General features: G+C 40.9%; 1 protein-coding gene across 1 annotated transcript in view; it reads left to right on the forward strand.

Annotated features, from left to right (window-relative positions):
• The first annotated feature begins 377 nt into the window (after positions 1–377).
• The window catches only part of Cnnm2 (cyclin and CBS domain divalent metal cation transport mediator 2), a 145,164-nt gene continuing 118,356 nt past the window's right edge, over positions 378–27,185 (forward strand). Inside the window, 2 exon segments of the mRNA XM_015494737.2 lie at positions 378–665; positions 668–2,212. Of these exon segments, the coding sequence (XP_015350223.2) occupies positions 593–665; positions 668–2,212 (1,618 nt within the window). The 5' untranslated portion in view covers positions 378–592.

Genomic DNA, 27,185 nt, shown 5'->3' on the forward strand with positions numbered 1-27,185 from the left:
CCTGGCTCCACAGGACAGTATTCCAACCGCGCCAAGATCGGAGCTGGGATCTACTACCGAGCCCCCTCAGGGATTGCCGCACCCTCGGACTGCTCCTTTCCATTGGCAGCCGGACTGAAGGCCCCGCCCCCTTCCCTACAGCTTTCATCTTTGACTGGTTCTTGGGTACCGGCTGGCCACGCCTCCTCCCCTCGCACATACACAAGAGTCACGCGCCTTTCAGTTGGAAACTTGGCGTGCTGAGGAGGACAGTGGCTCTCATCACCCCGCCCATTTACCTTGCCATTGGTCCGCGGCACCGTGCACGACCACGCCCCCATTCCAGCCCCCTGGCTGGGAAGGCGGGCACCCGCTTATGATTGGCTGGTTGGCCTGCCTCTCGCGGGAGCGACTGGCGCTCCCCTTTCTCCCCCCCCCTCCTCCCGCGAGCCTCGGGGTTCCTTAGCTGGTCGAGGCCGAGTCAGTGTCAGTCAGGGAGGGAGACTGCTGAGCACTGGGTGCAGACGCTCCATTGCAGTCTTGCCCAGGGGTCGGTGCTTGCGCTCGCGCCGCCGGGTGGGAAGAATGAAGCCGCAGCTAAAGCAGCCACCCTATGATTGGCTGTGGCGCTTGTGAACCCGAAGTAAAGATGGCGGGCGGGCAGGCAGTCGCCGCACTGCCCACTTGGAGATGGCGGCGCGCCGCAGCCTCAGCGCCCGCGGCCGGGGGGTCCTGCAGGCGGCGGCGGGCCGGCTGTTGTCGCTGCTATTGCTGAGCTGCTGCTGCGGCGCGGGCGGCTGCGCAGCGGCCGGCGAGAACGAGGAGACTGTGATCATCGGGCTGCGGCTGGAGGACACGAACGACGTGTCGTTCATGGAAGGGGGGGCGCTGCGGGTGAGCGAGCGGACCCGGGTCAAGCTGCGGGTGTACGGGCAGAACATCAACAACGAGACGTGGTCCCGCATCGCCTTCACCGAGCACGAGCGGCGCCGCCACAGCCCTGGCGAGCGCGGGCTGGGGGGCCCCGTGCCGCCAGAGCCGGACAGCGGCCCCCAGCGCTGCGGCATCCGCACCTCAGATATCATCATCTTGCCCCACATCATTCTGAACCGCCGTACATCGGGCATCATCGAGATCGAGATCAAACCGCTGCGCAAGATGGAGAAGAGCAAGTCCTATTACCTGTGCACATCGCTTTCCACGCCAGCCCTGGGTGCCGGCGGCCCGGGGTCCACGGGTGGCACCGTCGGGGGAAAGGGTGGCGCAGGGGTTGCTGGGCTCCCCCCACCTCCGTGGGCCGAGACCACCTGGATTTACCACGACGGCGAGGACACCAAGATGATCGTGGGCGAGGAGAAGAAGTTCCTGCTGCCCTTTTGGCTGCAGGTGATCTTCATTTCGCTGCTGCTGTGCCTGTCGGGCATGTTCAGTGGCCTCAATCTGGGTCTCATGGCCCTGGACCCGATGGAGCTGCGCATCGTGCAGAACTGCGGCACCGAGAAGGAGAAGAATTACGCCAAACGCATCGAGCCTGTGCGCAGGCAGGGCAACTACCTGCTGTGCTCGCTGCTGCTGGGCAACGTGCTGGTCAACACCACGCTCACCATCCTACTCGACGACATCGCCGGCTCAGGCCTCGTGGCTGTGGTGGTCTCCACCATCGGCATCGTCATCTTCGGGGAGATCGTGCCCCAAGCCATCTGTTCCCGGCATGGCCTGGCAGTAGGAGCCAACACCATCTTCCTCACTAAGTTTTTCATGATGATGACCTTCCCCGCCTCTTACCCGGTCAGCAAGTTGCTGGACTGCGTCCTCGGCCAGGAGATAGGTACCGTCTATAACCGGGAAAAACTGCTGGAAATGCTCCGGGTCACTGACCCCTACAACGACCTGGTCAAGGAGGAGCTGAACATTATCCAAGGAGCACTGGAGCTCCGCACCAAGACAGTAGAGGACGTGATGACTCCCCTTCGGGACTGCTTCATGATCACCGGAGAGGCCATCCTGGACTTCAACACCATGTCGGAAATCATGGAGAGCGGCTACACTCGAATTCCAGTATTTGAAGGAGAGCGCTCCAATATCGTGGACCTGCTCTTTGTCAAAGATTTGGCCTTCGTGGATCCAGATGACTGTACTCCATTGAAAACCATCACCAAATTTTATAACCATCCCTTGCACTTTGTTTTCAATGACACCAAGTTGGACGCTATGCTGGAAGAATTTAAGAAAGGTGGGAAATTTTGGTATCTTTCATTGGCTTGCTCTTTCTTTCTCCATCCTCCTCCCTACTTCAGTCCTATAGCCTCAGACCAACCCCCCAAGGCGAGTTGACCGGAATTTCTCCTGCTCTCTCCTAATTGCAAAGTTGAAAGGGTGGCATGGATTTGGGGATGGATTGAACTAGTAAGCGCTTGTAGGTTCTTTAAAAAGCACAAGACTGCATTACTTACTGTTTCTCCCATTATCAAAATGTAGGTTTCTAATTTCTGTGCATGATACCCCTTCTCCTGCCGCCCCCCTCGCTCCCGCCCCCCCCCCCGACTCCGGTCCCTGCCGTCCCAGTCTCTTGTCTTTAAGGGGCTGCTGCATTCTTTGCCTGGATTCTGAGTGGGTAGGTGAAAGTAGGGGGTGATGCCGTGCCCTTTGGTTGACACTACAGATGGCAAGCATTTGGAACGCTTTTCTAAACCCAGTGCTATCCTTTTTCTCCTTAAACATCCACATTGATGTTTCAAAGATTGGAAGTGAACATTTTATAGTTTCTGGTCCTGGTCTTTGGCTACCTGTGGGGGAAAATTGAAGTCTGCTTGGAAGGTGGAGGATGGGGTAAACCAACTAGCATCAAAAAATACACTCACTTTGGGTGTGACTTGCCTTAGCTTTAGAAAAGATGGTTTTGAAAAAAGCCAAAGTTATTAATATATAATTTGGAAAGACTGGAGGTAAGTTAACCTTTTATGAGGTGTATCGCTTTAGCTGTTTTCATTTACCTGACAACAAATGAAATTTCCTAAAGCAGGTGTGGTTTTGGCAGAAAGCTTGAACCTTTGACAGTGGATGAATTCCTTTATTAATTATGGTTGATTTCTTGCCTCTGTCCAGTTTAAAAAGTGTTTTTTTTTTTTTAACTTCAACCACTAATACATTAAACTGAAGTATATGACCAACTCTCCCTGTTTCAGGGTGTTTAACAGGGAAGAGAAAGGTGTAGTCTCATTGTGTATATATAGTACATCATTTTTTGAATTGCAATATTGTTTTATCATGTTGTGAATAGGCAAATAGCAACTCATACTATCATTATTGAAATTCCAGTAAATAATGTTACTTGAAAATCAAGGGATGCTGAGTTTTGTAATTGCTGTAATGCTAGTTCATGTGAATGTTTTGAAGTACCTGTAACCTTTCATGACCTGATAGGTCCTCAAATCTAAGCTTTCCTTTTTCAAATAGAATTTTGATTACTAATAATGGTCTCTCCCCTGAAAAAGGCCTTGTGTACCTGGTGACAGCTCACTAGATGTGTATCTGCAGCACATTCTCTGAATGTTATTTGTAGAGAGTGTGTGAACATACAGAGTTTCTTTTCTTGGAGGAATGGTGTCTTCTCTAAAACAGGACCACAGTGCGGTAATTTTCATATTAAAAAAAAATAGAGCAGAATGTGCTTCAGAGCTTGGTAATTTGCATTTAAAAGCAGACTGAGATTCTTCTGGATGCTTAAGTAGTAAAAAGAAAATGTCCAATATCTCTAGTGACAGAGCTTCTTTTAAGAGTGTCATTGTTCTTTCTCTGCTAAGTTGTTAATTAGAGCATCTAACCAGTGTCTTCCTTTATTCTGCAGTATAATCTGTAACAAGAAAGATGTCTTGAAATACTGAAAATGCCTCTGAAATTCAATGATTAAATTTCCCAATATTGACACTGATAACTTTTTTTATTCAGAAATTTTGCACATCAAATTATGGATTGATAATACTAGTTTGTACTCCTGCTGGAGATTTTTCTTAACTTCTTGGAGAATTTAGTTATTGACCTCAAAGCTTATGAATCTTACTCAAAATTTTAAAATTCGCATGATTTTGAAATTTATTTTTGGTTGTCTTTGAACATATTTCCTGACCAATTTATTTTTATGAAGGATTTTTTTCCTCCAAAATCACTTCCCATAGTATGTTTTGAAACATCTTTTTATATGATTGGGTTACTAATATTTTTCCATGAATTCTAGAAAAATGATAATGCATAGGATTTTATTTTTGGTCATATTAAAAATGATGTACAGTGTGTGGCTAAGAAGATAATGCAAGTTAAAGCTACATTCAAGCCAGCAGTATATTTGGAAGAGCAGACAAAGACAATTCATTACAAATTTAAGCCATGATCTTAAAAGGATGGAATGAGTGTTATCTAAACTATAGGAATAATTTATTTCTTACTTTCTCTTTCTTGGATTTTTTTTTTTTTGATGAATTTGATCACTTTAACCTTACTATCAGTTACATGAGTTCTTTTTAATGTGAGTTAAAACATTTCATCTGACTTTGTTCTTCATTGTCCAATCTCAAGCATGACGTAATTTTAACTGTCAACCTTCTATGTATGTGTTAACAGTGTGTGTGAAGGTTTTTAAAGACTTTCCCTTCTTCCCTTTTCTCCTAACATCTCTAAAAAACACAACAAAATAAACACCTCGAGAATACCAAAGCATGACCCTGAATTGGGTAGATCACCAATCCAGATCTCATTGAAAACTGCCATCCTAATTAAGAAGCCTTTCTTTTACAAAGTTGTTTAGAATTAAGTTTGAGTTATTCTTTGCTAAGGAGGGGAAAATAGAAGGTTCTGTAAAATGAAAAGAAAAACTACCTTTACGTAAGTATATGTGAGTCTTTCTAATAACTAAAACTTTTTTTTTTTTTTAAACCTGGCTTCTAGGAAACTCTTAGCTTTACTTGATAGTAAGATAGTAATTATGCTAATTTTATCGTTTGATCTTGAAGATGATGATGATTATGTACCTGGCCAAATGATACATTATCCCCATTTTACAAATGAGGAAATTGAGATTTAGATTGAATGATTTGTTAAAGGTCATATAGTAATTTGTTGATTGGGGGTTTTAACTTATGTCTATGTGACACCAGAACTTGATCTCTTTGCCCTGCTGGGGTTTGAACTCAGGACCTCACACATGTTAGGCAAGCACTGACACCAAACCGTATGTCCGGCTTTCTTAAACATTCTATTATATTAGTCTTCTTGATTCTGATTTTACATTTTTATTTTACTGAGTGTGAGGTTTGGTCTTTTGCCAACATTTCCATAGAACCCCGTTGGGCAATAGACACATAAATGTATTTGAACACACATATGACTTTTAAATCCAATGCTCCTGTGATGTTGCACATAACAGTTGTTGTCCCCATTTTTGTCCTTGAAGCAAATCAGTTTTTTGGCCTGTGTGACCTTAAATCCAAAGAATTCTACTCATAACATTTGCAAATCAAGCATCAAGATTCATTTTGAAAAATTTACAGTAACATTGTACTGCACCAGTGTGATACTTTAGTAGGCGTCTCTACAACTGTTTTTCCAATAGCTAAATTATGTAACAATGTTTCTCTTGGTTTCTTATCTGTTTCTGTTGCAAGGGTCACAGTAATTTGTCAAACTCAGTTTTCTGGTTTAATCTTGATTTTATTGACATTTTTTGTAGCTACAGTGTAATAATTGGTTGCTAATGAGCATCCTTCATTACTCCGCCTCACTAAGCTCCTTGCAATCAATCTTTCTCTTTTTCTTTTGATAGTTTTGTAGTTACTTACAAATCTAAATAAGAAAATAAACTCAGTAAATCCCACTGGAGGATTATGAGATTTTACAAAAACTGTGTAAAGCAAGATAGTTCAGGGGAAAGAAAAACTCAATTAAAAACTGCTTTTTTTTTTTTTTTTTGCGTGTAGAAAGTGCTCTGGAGGCTGTTTACCTGATACGATTTTTTCTAACAAAGGACTGTAGACTCTTGAACCACTCAGTTGTCTACACTGAGGTGACTTTGAAGAATTAGTAACCAGTTATTGTTTCAATGTTTTTCTTTTAACTTTGTAACATTTGCATTCCAGTATTGCAGGGCATGCTGTTGACAGCTGCTAGGGACTTAGCCAGGCTCTTTCTGGCTATTTCTTAGCTAGGAACAGGTGGGATCACCAGATAATGTTCTTCAAAGCAAGAATGCAATGTACAGTTTCTACTTACAACATCAGTCATACAATTCTCTCTGTAACTCCCAAAATGTCTCTATATGCTGAGAGTGTAATATGAAAAAAAATTTCCCCTTACCAAATTAACTGTCCCATTTACCTAGAATCTAGGAGGATATTTTTATATTTAAAGGTATGAGTGGTGTCATGGGAAGTGGATCTGCTTATTTTTATGATTTTTTGTTTGTTTTTTGGCATGCAGTTACATACATTAAATTCGTATAATTTATTTTTGGTTTTAGAAGATTGTTTTGAAATATCCAAATAGTAAAGAATCAGAGCTGGAAGACAGGCTGCTTGAGGATCTTCCAGTTCAGTGTTTGCCAATGTTTTTTTTTTTAACCAGATGATAAGATTTTCTTGGGTTACTTATTAAGAGTAAGGTCCTCAGCTTCACTCAGAGACTCCTGAACTGGAAGAGGACGTGGAATTGGTTAAGTTACTCTGAGGTTGTTCTTATGGCTAGGTGAGAGTGGGAACTGCGGGTCCTTTCAACCTCTTGAACAAGAAAGGTAAACCCTGAGAGGGACAGAAGGTAAGGAGAGACTTGCTTGGGGCCACCTACCTACCTAGTAGCATCAGCTGGACAGAATCCATGTTCTTGATTTCTAGATTGGAGTTCTTTCCACCCCAGTAGGTCAGCTTTCTGGTTCCAAGTTATTCATAGTTAAAGGTTAGCTGCATCATTGAAAAACAAGAACAAATTATCAGGTTTGTCATTGGTTCTTTTGTGATTTTGATGTCAGTATTTTATGTATCTTGGATTCAAGCATTCTTTGATAGGCATTTTGTTACATAGAAAATATGTCTGATTGTGTGAGCTCATTTTATTTTAGCTTAGTAATCAAGTTTTTAGTTTTGCTCTAGTCAGAGTAGGAATATATTTTAGGAAGTGGGTGTTGCTATCTAGATATTTCAAAGTCTCAGGTGGTTAGATAGAAGGGATTTCTTTTGGTTGAGCTTATTTTTCAAGACATTCTTTTTGATTTACTGATGTATTTTCTCCTTAGTTGTTTCCTCTTTAAGATTACCGAAGACTGGATTTGGGACTATGGATGAAGCTTCCTTGACTCTTTTCATTTCTGTTCACAGGTCAGGTCTGTAAAATTTCCGTTGAGATGCTCATCAGGGCTGGAGTGTAGCTCAGTAGTAGAGAGGGCTTGCCTGGCCTGACCCCTGCTTTCCAGTGCATTTGAAGCCTGTGAGCCATTAAAGCGTCTGTTCTCCCCAGCTTTTTATACTATGAGCTAAATTCTGAAAGGGACTCATGCTTGATTTTTAGAGGTTAATGTATAAATAAATAGAGTTTCTGAAATCTGAACACAGACCAGGTCAGGAGAGATCAGAGTCGAACAGCCGCTCGCCTTCATACAATGTGGACAAAGCAAGAAAAGGACCTCGGTCCGCTTTTGCTCTCAGGTTTTATGGGGATTACATACCACCTGCCCCTCTTCCCACAGGGCCTTAGAATTATTTAAATTCTGAAACATTCCACACTCTTGTATGGTGCCAGTTAATTTTAAAGTTTAGCAAATCTAAACACAATAAAAAATATCATTAACCAGGAAAACCCACATAATACACTGAGCCACCATATTTTATGATTTTATTTGCTCTTGAAATACTTAAACTTTTAAGAACAAACCTCTGGATTCTGATTAGGTGTTTATTAGAGTTGTACGTAAAGTTGTATCAAAGGGGCCTTTTCCTCCAAATGTGTGTGTGTGTGTGTATCATTGGTAGTAACTTCAATTCCAGTAAAAGAGGCTTGTTATATAAAGAATATTTATTAAACTTAAATATATGAAAATGGATTGCTAGGATTGAATACAATTTATTTTAGTATTGCCATTTCCTCTTCTTTTTCTTAGAACACACAAACAAGAAACCCCCAATCCTACCAGCACTGAAAAGGAGAGGCAGCAGGAAGTTCTTTGCTTTGGTGTCACACACATTGGCAATTCTAGAATATCTGTGTGGAGGTAAATAGTGGTGGCTGGCTTTGGAAGGGGGAGTTAGGGGACTAACAGCAAGTAGCATTTGTAGCCCATGTATTCATTAGGCTAGAAGAGGTGTTGATGGCCAGTGGGGTGCTAAATCCTTCCCTTATTTTACTTTAGTGCTGCCATTGATCATCAATGTGGCTGTAATGACGGTGACATTGCCTTGTCTTCATACTAGCCCTCCTTGCTATCAGACCTAGGTGGGGATGTCTCCTTCCCTCTTTCTCTCTTTCTCTTCCTCCTCCTCCTCTTCTTTTTTTTTTTTTTCTTTTTTTGTGGTGCTGGGGATTTAACCCAGGGGCGCTCTACCACTGCATTATATCCCTAGCCTTTTTACCAATTTTTATTTTGAGACAGGGTTTTGGGAATGTTTCTTTTTGAGTTTACAGCTGTGGGGAGTGTACTGCCAGCTTACATGCTCTTCCTAGATCTGCTTTGGGTTTCTTTCATAGTAAAATGAGGATATTTTCTAACTGTTAACAGTAGGTAGTAAGAATGAATGTGGAAATGAATGTTTCTAATAGTACCTCCTATGTAGAGCCTCATTGGCCATTATTTTTATTTTTGTAACAATTCTTTCTGTAGATCTGTGGTTATTGTCTTAATCTGTTTATGTTGCTATAATAAAATACCATAAAGTGGGTAATTTATAAATAATAGAAGTTTTTTCTTATAGTTCTGGAGGCTGGGCAGTCCAAGATAAAGGTATCAGCGTTTAGTGTCTGACAATGGTTTTTTTCCTCGTTTTCACTTGGCGAAAGAGTAGGGCCAAAAAAGGGCCTTAGACTGCTTCCCTCAGCCCTGTTGTAAGGCACGAATCTGTTGATGGGGGTACCCTCATAACTCAGACTCTTCCTCCGAAGGCCTCAAACTTAATACCCAGTAGTGGGGATCACATTTCAAAATGAATTTTCGAAGGACATGTTCACACCATAGCAGTTGTTACTAGTCTTTCTCTAGACCAGAGATTGAGAGTCAAGGGAGACACCTTGGGCACATATGTTCACCACTGTTATTGATGTTGAAATCTTTTTTTTTTTGAAAATTTTTTTAATATTTATTTTTTAGTTTTCGGTGGACACAAATCTTTGTATGTGGTGCTGAGGATTGAACCCGGGCCGCACGCATGCCAGGCGAGTGCGCTACCGCTTGAGCCACATCCCCAGCCCCTGATGTTGAAATCTTAAAAGTGCCCCCAGTGCTGGGGCCCTAATCCAGGTCCTTGCTCCTTCTCAGCAAGTGCTCTAGCACTGAGCCACACCCACAGCCCCCAAAGTGGCACATTGTTATAATAATTTTTTTCTTTTTCTTTTTTTATTGTGATTGAATTCTACCTCTTATTTTTTGAGCAGTTGTTACTTGACAAGAAGGCTCCGTGCATATATACATTTAAGGAAAACAGGACAATATATATTCTGCTTTTCTTAGAGTAATTTTAATGAGTTTAAAATAATTCTTCATTCTTTTTAGCTAGGTGACTAAAAAAGAGAACAAAGGTTAAAGGGCATAGGGAAGTACTCATGGATTTTTTTTTTTAAGAGAGAGGTGTGTGTGTGTGTGTGTGTGTGTGAGAGAGAGAGAGAGAGAGAGAGAGAATTTTTGATATTTATTTTTCAGTTTTTGGCGGACACAACATCTTTGTTTGTATGTGGTGCTGAGAATCGAACCCGGGCCGCACGCATGCCGGGCGACGCGCTACCACTTGAGCCACATCCCCAGCCCTGTACTCATGGATTTTGAAAGCCCTTGAATAACCAAAGTTTTAAGACTAAAAGAAGAGAAGTGCAAAAATTGGTAATCTCTAATATTGCAAGTTTGTGTTGCTTATAACACTAGTGTAAATCTGTAATACTTTTGGAAACTAACTAGATGTCATAAAATATAATTTTTTCCCCTGGAAATCTTAATTTAGTGATTTAAGAGAAAAGAAGAGCTATGTTGGCTTTTTACATTCCTTGCTCAAGACAGGCCATGGAGGCAAAATAGTTAAGAAAAGTATAGAGATCAACTAATTGCAACCATTTAATGATATTTTTGAAGAACATGTAGCAATATGGGAAAACTTGCACTGGTTATTTGCAAGGATTGTAGACACGTAAAAATATACATGTGCACAGACTGGAAGGGAATGTGGAAAAAGTGAGTATAGTTGATGGGTGAGGATGGGATGATCATGGCCAGTCTTTGCAAAAATTTGCTTATTTACAATATACAAGGATATACCTAGCAAAAATGCAAGTCTGCTAAGATGTGTCCTGACTTTGGAAAAACCAACCTTTGCTCGTGTTAAGGAACATATATTATTCCATTTCTCTTTAGGAAATTTTTTTGCTGAAATAAATGATTCTTTCTAAAATTTAGAAAATTGAGTTATAATACACATATCATAAAATTTATCCTTTAAATTATATATTTCATGGCTTTCAGTATATTTACAAGGTTGTGCCACTATCACCACTGTCTACTTCCAGAATATTTCTCATCATCCTCAAAGAGACCCTGTACCTGGAAGCGGTCACTCCCCATTCCCCACTCCCTGAAGTCCCTGGCAACCACTAATCTCCTTTCTGTCTGTGTGGATCAGCCTATTCTGGACATTTCATATGAACGAAATGCGTCTTTTGAGGCTTTTTTCACTTATCAGGATGTTTTCAAGGTTCACTCATATTGTAGCATGAATCAATATCTCATTCCTTTATATTGCCAAATATTTCATTTTTTAGATATACCATATTTTGTTTGTTCATTAATTAGTTGATCGACATTTGGGCTATTTCCACTTTTGTGTATGGATAATGCTACTAGGAATATTGGTGCACAAGTTTTGGTGTGGACATACATTTTTAATTCTCTTGAGTATGTATGCAGGAGTAGAATTGCTGGATCTTTCCAAAGTGACTGCACCATTTTACATTCCCACCAACAATGTATGAGGTTTCCAGTTTCTCTGTATCCTCACCAACACTTGCTGTTAATTATCTGTCTTGATTCCACCCATGCTGGTGGGTGTGAAATGGTATTTCCTTATGGTTTTGATTTGCATTTCCCTAATGGTAAATGATGTTAGCATCTCTTCCTATGGTTACTGGCTATTTCTGTATTTTCTTTGGAGAAATGTTTGTGTAGTTTTTTTGCCCATTTTTAAATTGGATTGTCTTTTACTGATGAATTGTAAGAGTTCTTTTAATATTCTGGATACTAGTCAGTTATCAGATATATGGTTTGCAAATATTTTTCCCATTCTGTGAGTTGTCTTTTTACTTTCTTAGTAGTGGACTTTGGGGCAGAATTTTTTTTTTTTTTTTTTTTTAATTTTTGATGGAAGTCCAATTTGTCTATTTTTCTTTTGTTGTTTAGGCTTTCAGTGTCACTTCTAAAACACAATCACCTAATCCAAAATCACAAAGATTTATGCCTATGAGTTTCTTCAAGAGTTTTAACTCGGGCTGGGGATGTGGCTCAAGCGGTAGCGCGCTCGTCTGGCATGTGTGCAGCCCGGGTTCGATCCTCAGCACCACATACAAACAAAGATGTTGTGTCCGCCAAATACTAAAAAAAATAAATATTAAAAATTCTTTCTCTCTCTCACTGTCTCTCACTCCCTCTCTCTCACTGTCTCTCACTCTCTCTTAAAAAAAAAAGAGTTTCGGGGCTGGGGATGTGGCTCAAGCGGTAGCGCGCTCGCCTGGTATGCGTGCGGCCCGGGTTCGATCCTCAGCACCACATACACACAAAGATGTTGTGTCTGCCGAAAATTAAACAATAAAAATAAATTTAAAATAAAAAAAAGAGTTTTAACTCTTATATTTAGGTCTTTATTTTGAGTTGATTTTTTTTTTTTTTTTTTTTAGATAGCATGAGACAGCGGTCCAGCTTTGTTATTTTGCATGTGGATATTCCCTTGTCCCAGCACCATTTGTTGAAAAGACTTATTCTCCGCTGCATTGCCTTGACATCCTTGTTAAAAACCAGTTAGCGGCTGGGGTTGTGGCTCAGTGGTGGAGCGCTTGCCTAGCATGTGTGAGGCACTGGGTCTGATTCTCAGCACCACATATAAATAAATAAAATAAGTCCATTGAAAACTTAAAACAAACAAACAAAAAACCAGTTGGTCATATATTTGAGGGTTTATTTCTTAGCTTTTTAAATTCTTACACTGGTATTCTTATGCTATTACTGCATTTTTTGTTTTTTGTAGTTTTGTAATCAGTTTTGAAATTTGGAAGTGTCAGTCTTCAAACTTTTTTCTTTTTAAGATTGTTTTAGCTGTCAGGATATCTTGAAATTAAATATGAACTTTCATGGATCATCTTGTCCATTTCTTTAAGAAAAAAAAAAAAAAGCTGGGCATGGTCATGCAAGTCTGTAGTCCCAGCAGCTTGGGAAGCTGTGAGGCAGGAGGATCAAAACAGGTTCAAGTCAGCCTCAGCAACTTAGTGAGACTGTAAGCAACCTAGCGAGACCCTATCTCAAAATAAAAAAAAAAAGGGCTGGGGATGTGGCTCAGTAGTTAAGTGCCCTTGGGGGTTCAATCCCTGGTACCTCCGGCCAAAAAAAAAGGAAGCTGGAATTTTGATAGGGATTGCATTGAATCTGTAGATCGATTTGGGGAGTATTGCAATAATAATAATATTAAGCTTTACTCATGAACAAGGAACGTGCTCTCTTTTTTTTCAATCTTCTGTAATTTCCTCAAAGTGTCTATAGTTTTTAGTATATTTGTGATCCTTTTGTTAAATTAATTCCCAAGTGTTATATTTATTTTTGATGTTATTGTAAATGGTATTATTTTATTAATTTCATGTTCAGATTGTTCATTGCTAGTCTATAGAAAGAAGAAATTTTTGTGTTTTGATTTTATAATCTGTAACCTGTTGAAATTGTTTATTAGATAACAAATTATTCTTAAAATAGAAAAAAACTTTTTAAAAACACATGAGCCAGGTGTGGTGGTGCATGCCTGTAATCCCAGCAACTTGGGGAGGCTGAGGCAGGAAGATTAAAACTTCAAAGCCAGTCTCAGCAGATTAGTGAGGCCCTAAGCAACTCAGTGAGACCCTGCCTCTAAATAAAATACAAAAAAGGTCTGGGGATGTGGCTCAGTGGTTCAGAGCCCCTGGGTTCAATCCCTGGTACCCCAAACAACAACAACAACAACAACACATGAGCCTTAGAGTCCTATTGATCTAACACTAATGTCATTGAAATTCCAGAAAGAAAGGAGACTCAGAAAACATATTTGAAAAACAATGGCAGAAAGTGTTTTAAATTTGCTAACAGACATATATTTACAGGTTCAAGAAGTTCAATGTACCCTACATAGGTTAAACTCAAAGAAACCATGTAAACACATCATAATCAAGCTCTCGGAAACCAAAGGTCAAAAAAGCACCTTAAAAGCAGCAAGAAGAAAAAATGGTAAATTAAATGTAAGGGAAACTATGACCACTGGTTTCTCATAAGAAACCATGGAGTCCAGGAGATAGTGAGATGACATCTTTAAAGTACTGGAAGAAGGGGCTGGGATTGTGGCTCAGCGGTAGAGTGCTTGCCTAGCACCTGCGGGACCCAGGTTCGATCCTCAGCACCACATAAAAATAAAGGCATTGTGTTGAGTCCATCTACACCTAAGAAATGAATATTAAAAAAAAAAAAGTACTGGAAGAAAACAATAAAGTAAACTGAAGTGCTGGACGGGAAATATTGGCAACTTAGAATTCTATATCCAGAGAAAATATCCTTAAGATATTCAAGCAAATTAAAGGCACTCTCAAATGAAAGAAATACAAGTGATTTCATCACCAACAGATTTGCTGTAATATGAAGTAAAGTTCTTCAGGTTAAGAAGAAATTAACTCAGAGGGAAACATGGAACTTTAGGTATATATAAAGAACAAAAGAACTAATAAATATCTGAATAAAGTGTTTTTCCCCTTAAATTATTTAAAATATATGTGATGGGGGGAGGGGCTGTTGTTGTGGCTCAGTGGTAGAGCACTTGCCTAGCATATGTGAAGCACTGGCTTCGATTCCCAGATCTGCGTATAAATACATGAATAAGATAAAGGTCCATCAACATCTAAAAAATTTTTTTTTAAAAAGTATGACTCTTGGTGGAGATTTGGAAGATGGCGGCGAGGGGAGTGCATTACCCCCGTGTGCTGCTTCACTGTGTGGGAGTATGACAAGTCAGGACGGCTAAAGGATATCTTGTTAGGAATTTCCAGCAATAGTGGGGTGCTCCGGAACCTGGAGGAAGGATTTCCATCGCACGAGGATCGGCTACGGGGACTCAAACGCGAGAGGTTTGTCGCACGGAGGGTAACTGCTTATTCAGCAAATCGCCCCGCGGCTAGAGTCTGCAGTGTGCGCTGGGATAGAGACGCAGGGTTACAGCGCTGCAGTTTCTGCCAGCCGCGCAAGCACCGTACTCAGGGCTGAATTCTGGGTTCCAGACGGGGGAAGGAAGCGGTCCTTCTCGGTTCTACACACCGGTCAGTCCACAGAGGAGGCCAGCAGCCACCATCTTGGTAAACTGACGTCACGTCCCCTGTTTTCGACTGACCGCAACTCATTCAGCCATAGATCAGGTAATTCCAGGCTACAATTCGCCTGTGGCTTGCAAACAGATTGCTAGGGTTCTGCGCCTGGGTGCTTCTAAGAACCTGAGCCTATCGGAGCGAACGCCGAGCGCGGGGCGCCCGAGTTCCGGCTCCCGGAACCGCCCCGCGGAGGCTGCTTCATGAACCCTGCTCCTATCAGAGCATACAACAAGCACTAAGCAGCCGAACTCCGGCTCCCGGAACTGAGCCCGCGGGGACTGCTTCTTGGAGCTTACACTTATAGGAGCTTACACCGAGCACGGAGCGGCCGAGTTCCGGCTCCCGGAACTTCCCTGGACCGGGGCTAGGAGCCCGCGGAAACTGCTTCTCGGTCCGGGTCCTGCTGAGGGCCGGTCAGGACTCACCCGTTGCTTTGGTTGCCCGGCAAGGGGAACGAAATGCTGCCATTCGCATAGGATACCAACATGGCAGAGATCTGATGTCAGCAGAAAGCGGCGGAGGAGAGAACTTCATCAATTCCAGCGGTGACATAAGCAGTTGGTCTCCTGGTAGGGGGGGTGAGGCACAGTCACCCGAGTCTCCTCAATTTGTCGTTGAGCCAGAGGGGAGAAGCCGGGCCGCCGCCAGCGCCCGGAGCAGGCCCAGCGGCTCGCCAGCGTGGTGACCGCGTGACCCCAATTGGAGAGGGGGCGGAGCGGAGCCGCCACTCGCACCCGCAAGGTGGGCAGACCCGCGACCCAGTGGTACATGGGCGTGGTAGGAGGGGCAGGGCAGAGCCGCCGTTCGCGCTTGCAAGGTAAACAGACCTGTGACAGCCGGGCGGGTCAGGCCCAGTGGCCTGCCAGTGTGGTACACATGTCACCCCAACTGGAGTAGGGGCAGAGCAGATCCTTCTCCCACGCCCGGATCAGGCCCTGCCGGTGTGGTGGTCACGTGACCCCAATTGGAGTGGGGGCGGAGCGGAACCGCCACCCGTGCCCGCAGGGTGAGCAGACCAGTGATCAAACTGCAGATCAGACCCAGGGGTCCGCAGGCGTGGTAGGAGGGGCAGGGCAGATCCGCCGCCCGCGCCTCCAAGGTAGGCAGACCTACAACAGACCGGCGGATCAGGCCCAGGAGCCTGCCGGCGTGGTACAAACACCACCCTAATTGGAGTAGTGGCAGAGCAGAGTCGCCGCCCGTGCCAGGAACAGGCCCAGCGTCCTGCAGGCGGGGTAGTCACGACACCCCAATTGGAGTAGGGGCAGAGTAGAACCTCCACCCGTGCCCGAAAGGTGGGCAGATCTGCGACCGACCAGCGGGACAGGCCCAGTGGCCTGCCGGTACGACAGACACGTCACCCCATTTGGAGTAGGGGCAGAGTAGAGCCGCCGCCCGCGCCTGCAGGGTAGGCAAACCTGCAACCGACTGGCGGATCAGGCCCGGTGGCCTGCCGGCGTGGTACACTCGTCACCCCAATTGGAGTAGGGGCAGAACAGAGCCGCCGCCAGCTCCCAGAACAGGCCCAGTGACCTGCCGGCGTGGTAGCCACGACACCCCAATTGGAATAAGGAGAGAGCAGAGCCGCCGCCCGCACCTGCAGGAAAGATACGCAAGCAGTATGAAAAGACAAGGAAAGAAAGGACCACAAGCAATGCAGGTCAACGCAACTTTAGAAGAGGTAACAGCTGCAGCAGATGGAATGTCAGATAAAGAATTCAGGATATACATGCTTCAGATGATCTGGAGTATCAAGGAAGACATTAAACAGCAAAATCAGACAATGAAAGATCACTTCGACAACGAATTACGCAAACAAATCCAGGAAGCAAAGGATCAACTATACAGGGAGATAGAGGTTATAAAAAACAAACAAACAGAAATCCTAGAAATGCAGGAAGCAATAAACCAACTTAAAAACTCAATGGAGAATACTACCAGCAGAGTAGAACACTTAGAAGATAGAACATCAGACAATGAAGACAAAGTATTTCAACTGGAAAAGAACATAGACAGCTCAGCAAGACTGTTAAGAAACCATGAGCAGAACATCCAAGAAATATGGGATAACATTAAGAGACCAAACTTAAGAGTCATTGGGATACAGGAAGGTACAGAGCTCCAAACCAAAGGAATGAGCAGTCTATTCAATGAAATAATACGAGAAAACTTCCCAGACTTGAAGAATGAGACAGAATCCCAAATCCTAGAAGCCTACAGGACGCCGAATGTGCAAAATCATAAGAGATCCACACCTAGACACATTATAATGAAGATGCCCAACATACAGAATAAGGAGAGAATTTTAAAAGCTACAAGAGAAAGGAAGCAGATTACATTTAGGGGTAAGCCAATCAGGATAACAGCTGATCTTTCAACACAGACTCTGAAAGCTAGAAGATCCTGGAATAACATATTTCAAACACTGAAAGAAAATGGGTTCCAACCAAGAATTGTGTATCCAGCGAAATTAAGCTTCAGGATGGAAGATGAAATTAAAACCTTCCACGATAAACAAAAGTTTAAAGAATTCGCAGCTAGAAAACCATCTCTTCAAAACATCCTCGCCAAAGCATTACAGGAAGAGGAAATGGAAAATAACAATGAAAACCAACAGTGGGAGGTAGGACAGTAAAGGGGGGGAAAATAATCAAAGAGGAAAACAAACCATGTTTAGTAACAGAAATAAACAAATATGGCTGGAAGAACAACCCATATCTCAATAATAACCCTAAATGTTAATGGCTTAAACTCACCAATTAAGAGACACAGGCTAGTAGAATGGATCACAAAACAAGACCCAACAATATGCTGCCTACAGGAGACGCATTTGATAGGAAAAGACATACATAGGCTGAAGGTGAAAGGTTGGGAAAAATCATATCACTCATATGGACTTCGGAAACAAGCAGGAGTGTCCATACTCATATCAAATAAAATAGATTTCAAGCCAAAGTTAATCAAAAGGGATAAAGAGGGACACTACATACTGCTTAAGGGAACCATACACCAACAAGACATAACAATCATAAATATTTATGCCCCAAACAATGGTGCAGCTATGTTCGTCAAACAAACTCTTCTCAAGTTCAAGAGTCTAATAGACCACCATACCATAATCATGGGAGACTTCAACACACCTCTCTCGCCACTGGACAGATCTTCCAAACAAAAGTTGAATAAGGAAACTATAGAACTCAATAACACTATTAATAACCTAGACCTAATTGACATATATAGAGTATACCACCCAACATCAAGCAGTTACACTTTTTTCTCAGCAGCACATGGATCCTTCTCAAAAATAGATCATATATTATGTCACAGGGCAACTCTTAGACAATATAAAGGAGTAGAGATAATACCATGCATCTTATCTGATCATAATGGAATGAAACTGAAAATCAACGATAAAAGAAGGAAGGAAAAAGCATACATCACTTGGAGAATGAACAATAGGTTACTGAATGATCAATGGGTTATAGAAGACATCAAGGAGGAAATTAAAAAATTCTTAGAGATAAATGAAAACACAGACACAACATATCGGAATCTATGGGACACATTGAAAGCAGTTCTAAGAGGAAAATTCATTGCTTGGAGTTCATTCCTTAAAAAAAGAAAAAACCAACAAATAAATGATCTCATACTTCATCTCAAAATCCTTGAAAAAGAAGAGCAAAACAACAGCAAAAGAAGTAGAAGGCAAGAAATAATTAAAATCAGAGCTGAAATTAATGAAATCGAAACAAAAGAAACAATTGAAAAAATTGACAAAACTAAAAGTTGGTTCTTTGAAAAAATAAACAAAATCGACAGACCCTTAGCGATGCTAGCGAAGAGAAGAAGAGAGAGAACTCAAATTACTAGCATACGGGATGAAAAAGGCAATATCACAACAGACACTTCAGAAATACAGAAGATAATCAAAAACTATTTTGAATCCTTATACTCCAATAAATTAGAAGATAGTGAAGGCATAGATAAATTTCTTAAGTCATATGATCTGCCCAGATTGAGTCAGGAGGATATAGACAACCTAAACAGACCAATATCAATTGAGGAAATAGAAGAAACCATCAAAAGACTACCAACTAAGAAAAGCCCAGGACCGGATGGGTATACAGCAGAGTTTTACAAAACCTTTAAAGAGGAACTAATACCAATACTTTTCAAGCTACTTCAGGAAATAGAAAAAGAGGGAGAACTTCCAAATTCATTCTACGAGGCCAACATCACCCTGATACCTAAACCAGACAAAGACACTTCAAAGAAAGAAAACTACAGACCAATATCTCTAATGAACCTAGATGCAAAAATCCTCAATAAAATTCTGGCGAATCGGATACAAAAACATATCAAAAAAATTGTACACCATGATCAAGTAGGATTCATCCCTGGGATGCAAGGCTGGTTCAATATACGGAAATCAATAAATGTTATTCACCACATCAATAGACTTAAAAATAAGAACCATATGATCATCTCGATAGATGCGGAAAAAGCATTCGACAAAGTACAGCATCCCTTTATGTTCAAAACTCTAGAAAAACTAGGGATAACAGGAACATACCTCAATATTGTAAAAGCAATCTATGCTAAGCCTCAGGCTAGCATCATTCTGAATGGAGAAAAACTGAAGGCATTCCCTCTAAAATCTGGAACAAGACAGGGATGCCCTCTCTCTCCACTTCTGTTCAACATAGTTCTCGAAACACTGGCCAGAGCAATTAGACAGACGAAAGAAATTAAAGGCATCAAAATAGGAAAAGAAGAACTTAAATTATCACTATTTGCAGATGATATGATTCTATACCTAGCAGACCCAAAAGGCTCTACAAAGAAACTATTAGAGCTAATAAATGAATTCAGCAAAGTGGCAGGATATAAAATCAACACGCATAAATCAAAGGCATTCCTGTATATCAGCGACAAATCCTCTGAAATGGAAATGAGGACAACCACTCCATTCACAATATCTTCAAAAAAAATAAAATACTTGGGAATCAACCTAACAAAAGAGGTGAAAGACTTATACAATGAAAACTACAGAACCCTAAAGAGAGAAATAGAAGAAGATCTTAGAAGATGGAAAAATATACCCTGTTCATGGATAGGCAGAACTAACATCATCAAAATGGCGATATTACCAAAAGTTCTCTATAGGTTTAATGCAATGCCAATCAAAATCCCAACGGCATTTCTTGTAGAAATAGAGAAAGCAATCATGAAATTCATATGGAAAAATAAAAGACCCAGAATAGCAAAAACAATGCTAAGCAGGAAGTGTGAATCAGGCGGTATAGCGATACCAGACTTCAAACTATACTACAGAGCAATAGTAACAAAAACAGCATGGTACTGGTACCAAAACAGGCGGGTGGACCAATGGTACAGAATAGAGGACACAGAAACCAATCCACAAAACTACAACTATCTTATATTTGATAAAGGGGCTAAAAGCATGCAATGGAGGAAGGATAGCATCTTCAACAAATGGTGCTGGGAAAACTGGAAATCCATATGCAACAAAATGAAACTGAATCCCTTTCTCTCGCCATGCACAAAAGTTAATTCAAAATGGATCAAGGAGCTTGATATCAAATCAGAGACACGCCGTCTGATAGAAGAAAAAGTTGGCTACGATCTACATACTGTGGGGTCGGGCTCCAAATTCCTCAATAGGACACCCATAGCACAAAAGTTAATAACTAGAATCAACAAATGGGACTTACTCAAACTAAAAAGTTTTTTCTCAGCAAAAGAAACAATAAGAGAGGTAAATAGGGAGCCTACACCCTGGGAACAAATCTTTACTCCTCACACTTCAGATAGAGCCCTAATATCCAGAGTATACAAAGAACTCAAAAAATTAGACAATAAGAGAACAAACAACCCAATCAACAAATGGGCCAAGGACCTGAACAGACACTTCTCAGAGGAGGACATACAGTCAATCAACAAGTACATGAAAAAATGCTCACCATCTCTAGCTGTCAGAGAAATGCAAATCAAAACCACCCTAAGATACCATCTCACTCCAGTAAGATTGGCAGCCATTATGAAGTCAAACAACAACAAGTGCTGGCGAGGATGTGGGGAAAAGGGTACACTTGTACATTGCTGGTGGGACTGCAAATTGGTGCAGCCAATTTGGAAAGCAGTATGGAGATTTCTTGGAAAGCTGGGAATGGAGCCACCATTTGACCCAGCTATTCCCCTTCTTGGTCTATTCCCTAAAGACCTAAAAAGAGCATGCTACAGGGACACTGCTACATCGATGTTCATAGCAGCACAATTCACAATAGCAAGACTGTGGAACCAACCTAGATGCCCTTCAATAGACGAATGGATAAAAAAAATGTGGCATTTATACACAATGGAGTATTACTCTGCATTAAAAAATGACAAAATCATAGAATTTACAGGGAAATGGATGGCATTAGAGCAGATTATGCTAAGTGAAGCTAGCCAATCCCTAAAAAACAAATGCCAAATGTCTTCTTTGATATAAGGAGAGTAACTAAGAACAGAGTAGGGACGAAGAGCAGGAGAAGAAGATTAACATTTAACAGGGATGAGAGGTGGGAGGGAAAGGGAGAGAGAAGGGAAATTGCATGGTAATGGAAGGAGACCCTCAGGGTTATACAGTGGAGGGGGTAGAGAGAGAGGAGGGGAGGGGAGGGGAGAGGTGGGGAGGGGGGAGGGTGGAGGATGGGAAAGGCAGCGGAGCACAACAGACACTAGTATGGCAATTTGTAAATCAATGGATGTGAAACTGATGTGATTCTGCTATCTGTGTATGGGGTGAGGTGGGAGTTCATAACCCACTTGAATCAAAGTGTGGAATATGATATGTCAAAGAAAATTTGTAATGTTTTGAACAAACCCCAAAATAAAAAAAATTTAAAAAAAAAAAAAAATAAATAAATGTTAAGATGTGCAAAAAAAAAAAAAAAAAAAAAAAAGTATGACTCTTGAAAGCCAAAAATTAGAGCATTGTTTGTAATGTTTTAATGTGTATACATATAATATATATAGCAACTATAATATCAAAGGAAAAGAATAAAGGAAACTATAAGGTTAAAAAAACATACGAGGTTGTTGGGATTATCTCACATTTATCTATTTCACTTGATTATACTGGATTTTATTTATTCATTAAAAATTGAGGCATTTTTACTTGCTACTTTCATATATAGAGAGTGAAACATTCATAATTGGTTATTTTTTTTAATATTTATTTTTTAGTTTTAGGTGGACACAATATCTTTATTGTATTTTTACGTGGTGCTGAGAATCGAAACCAGTGCCTCACGCATGCCAGGCGAACGCGCTACCACTTGAGCCACATCCCCAGCCCCATAATTGGTTATTGATAGTGTCATCCTTTAAGAAATTTAGAGGAAAGAGTAAATTTTTTTTTATCCCACATTGGATATAGGAAGAAGAGAGAAATAGCTGTATGAAATGTATCAGTCAGGACAAAAAAAGATAGCTCTTTGAAATTTGGAAGTTCTATCTAATATTTATTTATTTAGCAGTACTGGGGATTGAACCCAGGGCCTTACACATGCTAGGCAAGGGGTCTACCACTGAGCCACATGCCTGGCCCTTTTTATTTTATTTTGAGACAGGATCTTGCCTCAAACTTGGATTTTTCCTGCCTCAGTCACTTGAGTGGCTGGGATTATAGATGTGGGCCACGGTGCCAATCTGTTTAATATTTAGGGTGGCATTGTATCAGCCTAGGGGTTCATGCTAGGAGAAATGGTTTTGTAATGCTTTTTCCTCTGTAGACCATTTTATCAGGGCTTTGGGTTTCTTGGAAGAAACTAGAAAAAGCCCTGATTTTCAGTCACTTGAACTTCATACCTCCATCATCAGAATGATCCTTGAGGCTTTTGGGTTCCAGGTAACCAGAAGAGACAAATTGAAACTCTGCTCTTTTTTCTTTTTTCCTGCTATGGGGGGTGGGGGCTGGTAACCTGAGAGGACGAATGTTTTCCCATGCTAGCAAAGACAGATTGAGGGCATCGTCTGATCTTTATGGGAGTGTGCAAAGCCTCAGTTTTTCCATTTGCCCATCTGCAATCATAAAAACAATGTGCTGACTCAGCTGGAAGTCTCTGCAGAGTGGCATTTGGGGCTTAGAAAATCCTGAGAATCATGCAAGGGATGGAAATATTTGAGTAGATTTTAAGAGGTGATGTTAAAATGGAAAAACAGCCAGAAGCAGACGGCACGTTCTGTCATCTCTTTCAAGGCTGCTTCCTTTACTCACTAGTGAACTTCCTGGGTTTAAGATTTGTGAGGAATAATTTCTTCTCTGTGGAGCTGAGTACAGAACTGAGGAAAAAAACCTTTCAGCCACTGCACTTCATACTGCCATCAACAGTATGAGCCTTGAGGTTCCAGGTAGCTGGCAGAGACAAAGTACAACCTCTCCTCTGCTCTGTGTGTATGGGCACGCATGCGCACAGTCGTGAGCATCTGCTACGCTGCAGGTGCACACAATGAGGACGGATGTGGGTTGAGAGGGGAGTGAAATTTTGCTGGAAGCAAGTCAATTAGTTAAAATTCTGATATAATCATATTGTGTGTTTAAATTTGTATTTGCTTGTTCCTGTATACATTCATGTACCTGCAATGATGAGAAGAACATTTACTAAAATGTTAACTAACAATGACTATCCCTCAATGATGGTTTTGGGGGAAGAAGTGTTTTTCTGTGTTGCTCCAAGTTTGTTTTTTTAAATGTATATTTTGTGACATTTGGGGAAACTAAATCCATTAAAACTAAGGTGTAAATTTTGCCACTTGAGCCAGTAGTTTAGGTGTTTAGTTGAAATTCAGTGAATTTAGTTGAAATTCACTTTTCTCCGTGGGAAATATGGACTATTTTATACATAAAATGATAGTAGACTGCCATCTTTCTCTTGTCTTTATTGGAATCACTACTTGGGGAAAAAAAAGATGAGTAGTATTTGAAAGCCAGTAGCGTGTGAGTGTGCATGTGCACATACGTGTATGCAACAGTTTAGTGAAATTTAATTTTGTGTGCAAAATAAAAAATTTAGGCTTTCAGATTGCAGTTGTTTTCAAAACATGTTATTAGGTAAAAAAAAAAAAAATCCAGTTTGTTTAGATTTGTGTGTGCAGTGCCTGGAATGCAACTTTTTTTTTTTTTAATATGTTTTAGATGTTGATGAACCTTTATTTTATTTATTTATTTATTTATTTATTTATTTATTTATTTATTTATTTATTTATTAGTTTTCGGCGGACACATCTTTATTTGTATGTGGTGCTGAGGATCGAACCCAGCGCCGCGCTCATGCCAGGCGAGCGCACTACCGCTTGAGCCACATCCCCAGCCCATGGAATGCAACTTTTTGATATTTATGTGATAGCCTTGATTAAATAAAAGATTGAAGTAGTTGAGCTCCAACTAGATTTATACTTTCAGCATAAAACCATAATCCTAAAATACTGTTTATTTGGCAACACTGAGATACTGTTAACTGGTGCCTTCTTTTGTCTATAGAAATCATCACTGTAAATCAAGTCATTGTTAGAAGGAGACAAAAAAACTAAAAGGAAATGTTCTGGAACCACCTGTACTAGAAGTTCAATTAGTAGTTTCTGGGATATCTTATGCATTTTGCTAAAATAAAAGGACCTGTTGACTCTGATAAGCATCAGTCATTTGTTTAGTTTGATTATACTTCTATAAAATGATATGTATTATCAGATAAAAGATGTGATTTTTCTTTTTTTCTGAATGCATACAGAAATTTTCTATTTAATCACAGTCCTTGTACTGCATAATGACATTTTGGTCAAGGGCAGACCACATATAGGACTGTGGTCCCATAAAATATGGAGTTGAAAAATTCCTGTTGCTTAGTAATGTTGTACTGTCAGATTTAATGCGTGACTCCTGTTTATGATGACACTGTGCAGACAAATGTACTGCACTGCCAGTTTGTGAAAGTATAGAATGTACAATTTTGCATGGTATATCGTATTTGATTATGATGACAGTGACCACACTACTGGCTTATGTATTTATTAATCTATACTTTTAATATTATTTTAGATATACTCTTTCTACTTACAAAATTTTTTTGCTGGAAAATAGTATGCTGTGTTACACTGACAGCAGCCTCCTCATCTCATGTTCACCTTGTCTCTTGATTGCATTATTTTTTCTTGTACTCGATTTAACCTTGTGTTGTTTTGTTCATCATGGCCCTGGGAGTGATAGGATATTTATGTATATGATATATATATATATCATATAGCCTAGGTGTGCAGCAGACCATACCACCTAGGTTTATATAAGTACATGCTGTGGAGTTTGCAAGACTCCAAACTCGCCTAACCATTGGGTTCTCAGAATGTATCCCTGTCTCAGGAGAAGTTAGCAGTCATTTAGGCATCTTTACTTAAGTCTCTTTTAAAGTAAAATAATGACAACAGAGTTTGCTCTACTCATTTAGCTAACTCACCAAGAAAGCTCAGCATTTTAGGAAGAGGAATTGCTGTCAGATTTGCTTACAAGCAGCACTGTTCTTAGATTTAGATAGTCCCATGCGTATGACACAAATTGACTATTTACTCAGTGCCTGGATATTTAAAAGTATATAAAAATGCTGGGTGTGGGAATACATGCCTATAATCCCAGTGACTTGGGGAGCTAAGAAAGGAGGATCGAAAGTTTGAGGTCAGAGCTTAAGCAATTTAGTGGGAATTTCAGCAACTTGTCAAGACCTTGTCTAAAAAAGAAAAAGTATCTAAAAATTTGACCTGATTACCCTCCAATGAAGCTCATCAGTTGGCACAGACCTCCCAGGAGTGTTTTAGTGCCTCCCTCTGGGACATGAATGGAGAGCCTCTAGGAGGAATCACAGAGACTAAACAAACAAGCAGGAAAAGAACCTTAATTGATTTAAGCTGGCTTATCTCATATTAGCTAAATATCCAACAAATCAGCAGTTATTACTTTCTCTGTGAGCTCGTAAGACCATTTACCAAACCAGATATTAGAGCAGGCATGAAGATTTTTTCACATAGCTGGTAGAGAGAGGCTTTTTCATACCTGGTGGATAGGTTCATTGCTGTATGCATTGACTCACCTGGTAGTTTGAGGCCCCCCCCCAGCCTGGTTGAGTTTTGTAAATCTCCCCTGAGGCTGGCTTAGCCTCACCCTATGTTCAGAGGCAAACGTAGGCATTTCTTGTTGAGTTCTTGTCTTCAGAGATCATGACCTGTTTTTCTTTTCTCTTTTTACTGCGAAATTTTTGCAGAACTGGTTAGTGATGTCTTTTTACTTGCTCTGGCTTCACCTTGAGTCCTTTGTAATCTGGCTTCAGGCCATCGCTGCTGATGCTATCTGTACTTTTGGTTGTACTTTGGTTCCTGGATTTTTGGGATCCTTCACTGTGGTGTGTGTGTGTTGCCAGTCGAGGGCCACACCAGCTTTACTCGTGCAGCATGGTCCTCTGGTTTCTCTAGCTCCTTCCCTTTTCTGCTAAGCTTTTTGATTTTCCTTTTCTTTCCTAATTGAGTGTTCCCCTTGTCTCTCCCTTTCATAGTCTTTTGTCCTCATTTTTTTTTTTGTACCTGGGTTTGAACCCAGGAGCACTTGACCACTGACTAAGTCACATCCCCAGCCTGCCCCCACCCTTTTAAAATTCTTTTTAAATATATATGACAGTAGAGTATATTTTGACACATTTTTACACACATGGAATATAACTTGCTCTATTAGGATTCCATTCTTGCAGTTGTACTTGATGAGGAATTTCACTGGTCATGTATTCATATATGCACATAGGAAAGTTCTGTCCAATTCATTCTTCTGTCTTTCCTATTTTCATCTCCCCCTCTCTTCCCTTCATTCCCCTTTGTCTAATCCAATGAACTTGTGTCCCCCTCCCCCCTTATTGTGTGTCAGCATCCACATATCAGAGAACATTTGACCTTTATTTTTTTGGAATTGGCTTATTTCACTAAGCTATCTGATAGTCTCCAGTTCCATCCATTTACCAGCAAATCCTTGCCCTTTATTTTTATTTTTTATTTGAGACAGGGTCTCGCTGAGTTGCTTAGGGCCTTGTTAAATTGCTGAGCTGGCTTGGAACTTGCAATCCTCCTACCTCAGCCTCCCAAACTGCTGGGATTACAGGCATGTGCCACTGGGCCTTTTGCCATCATGAGAAAACTTTCTTTGATTCATGTTTAATCCATGTTTTTATTAAACATCATAATAAAGAACTGTGGGGATGCAAAGTTGAATTAGATATATTTTCTGCTCTTAAGCAATTTGTTATACATATGAATGTATACACTTTTCTCCCTAAAATCTTGTTACTGATTTGTTTTCTTTC

This window comes from Marmota marmota, unplaced genomic scaffold (assembly GCF_001458135.2).
Source record: "Marmota marmota marmota unplaced genomic scaffold, marMar, whole genome shotgun sequence".
Lineage (NCBI taxonomy): Eukaryota > Metazoa > Chordata > Mammalia > Rodentia > Sciuridae > Marmota > Marmota marmota.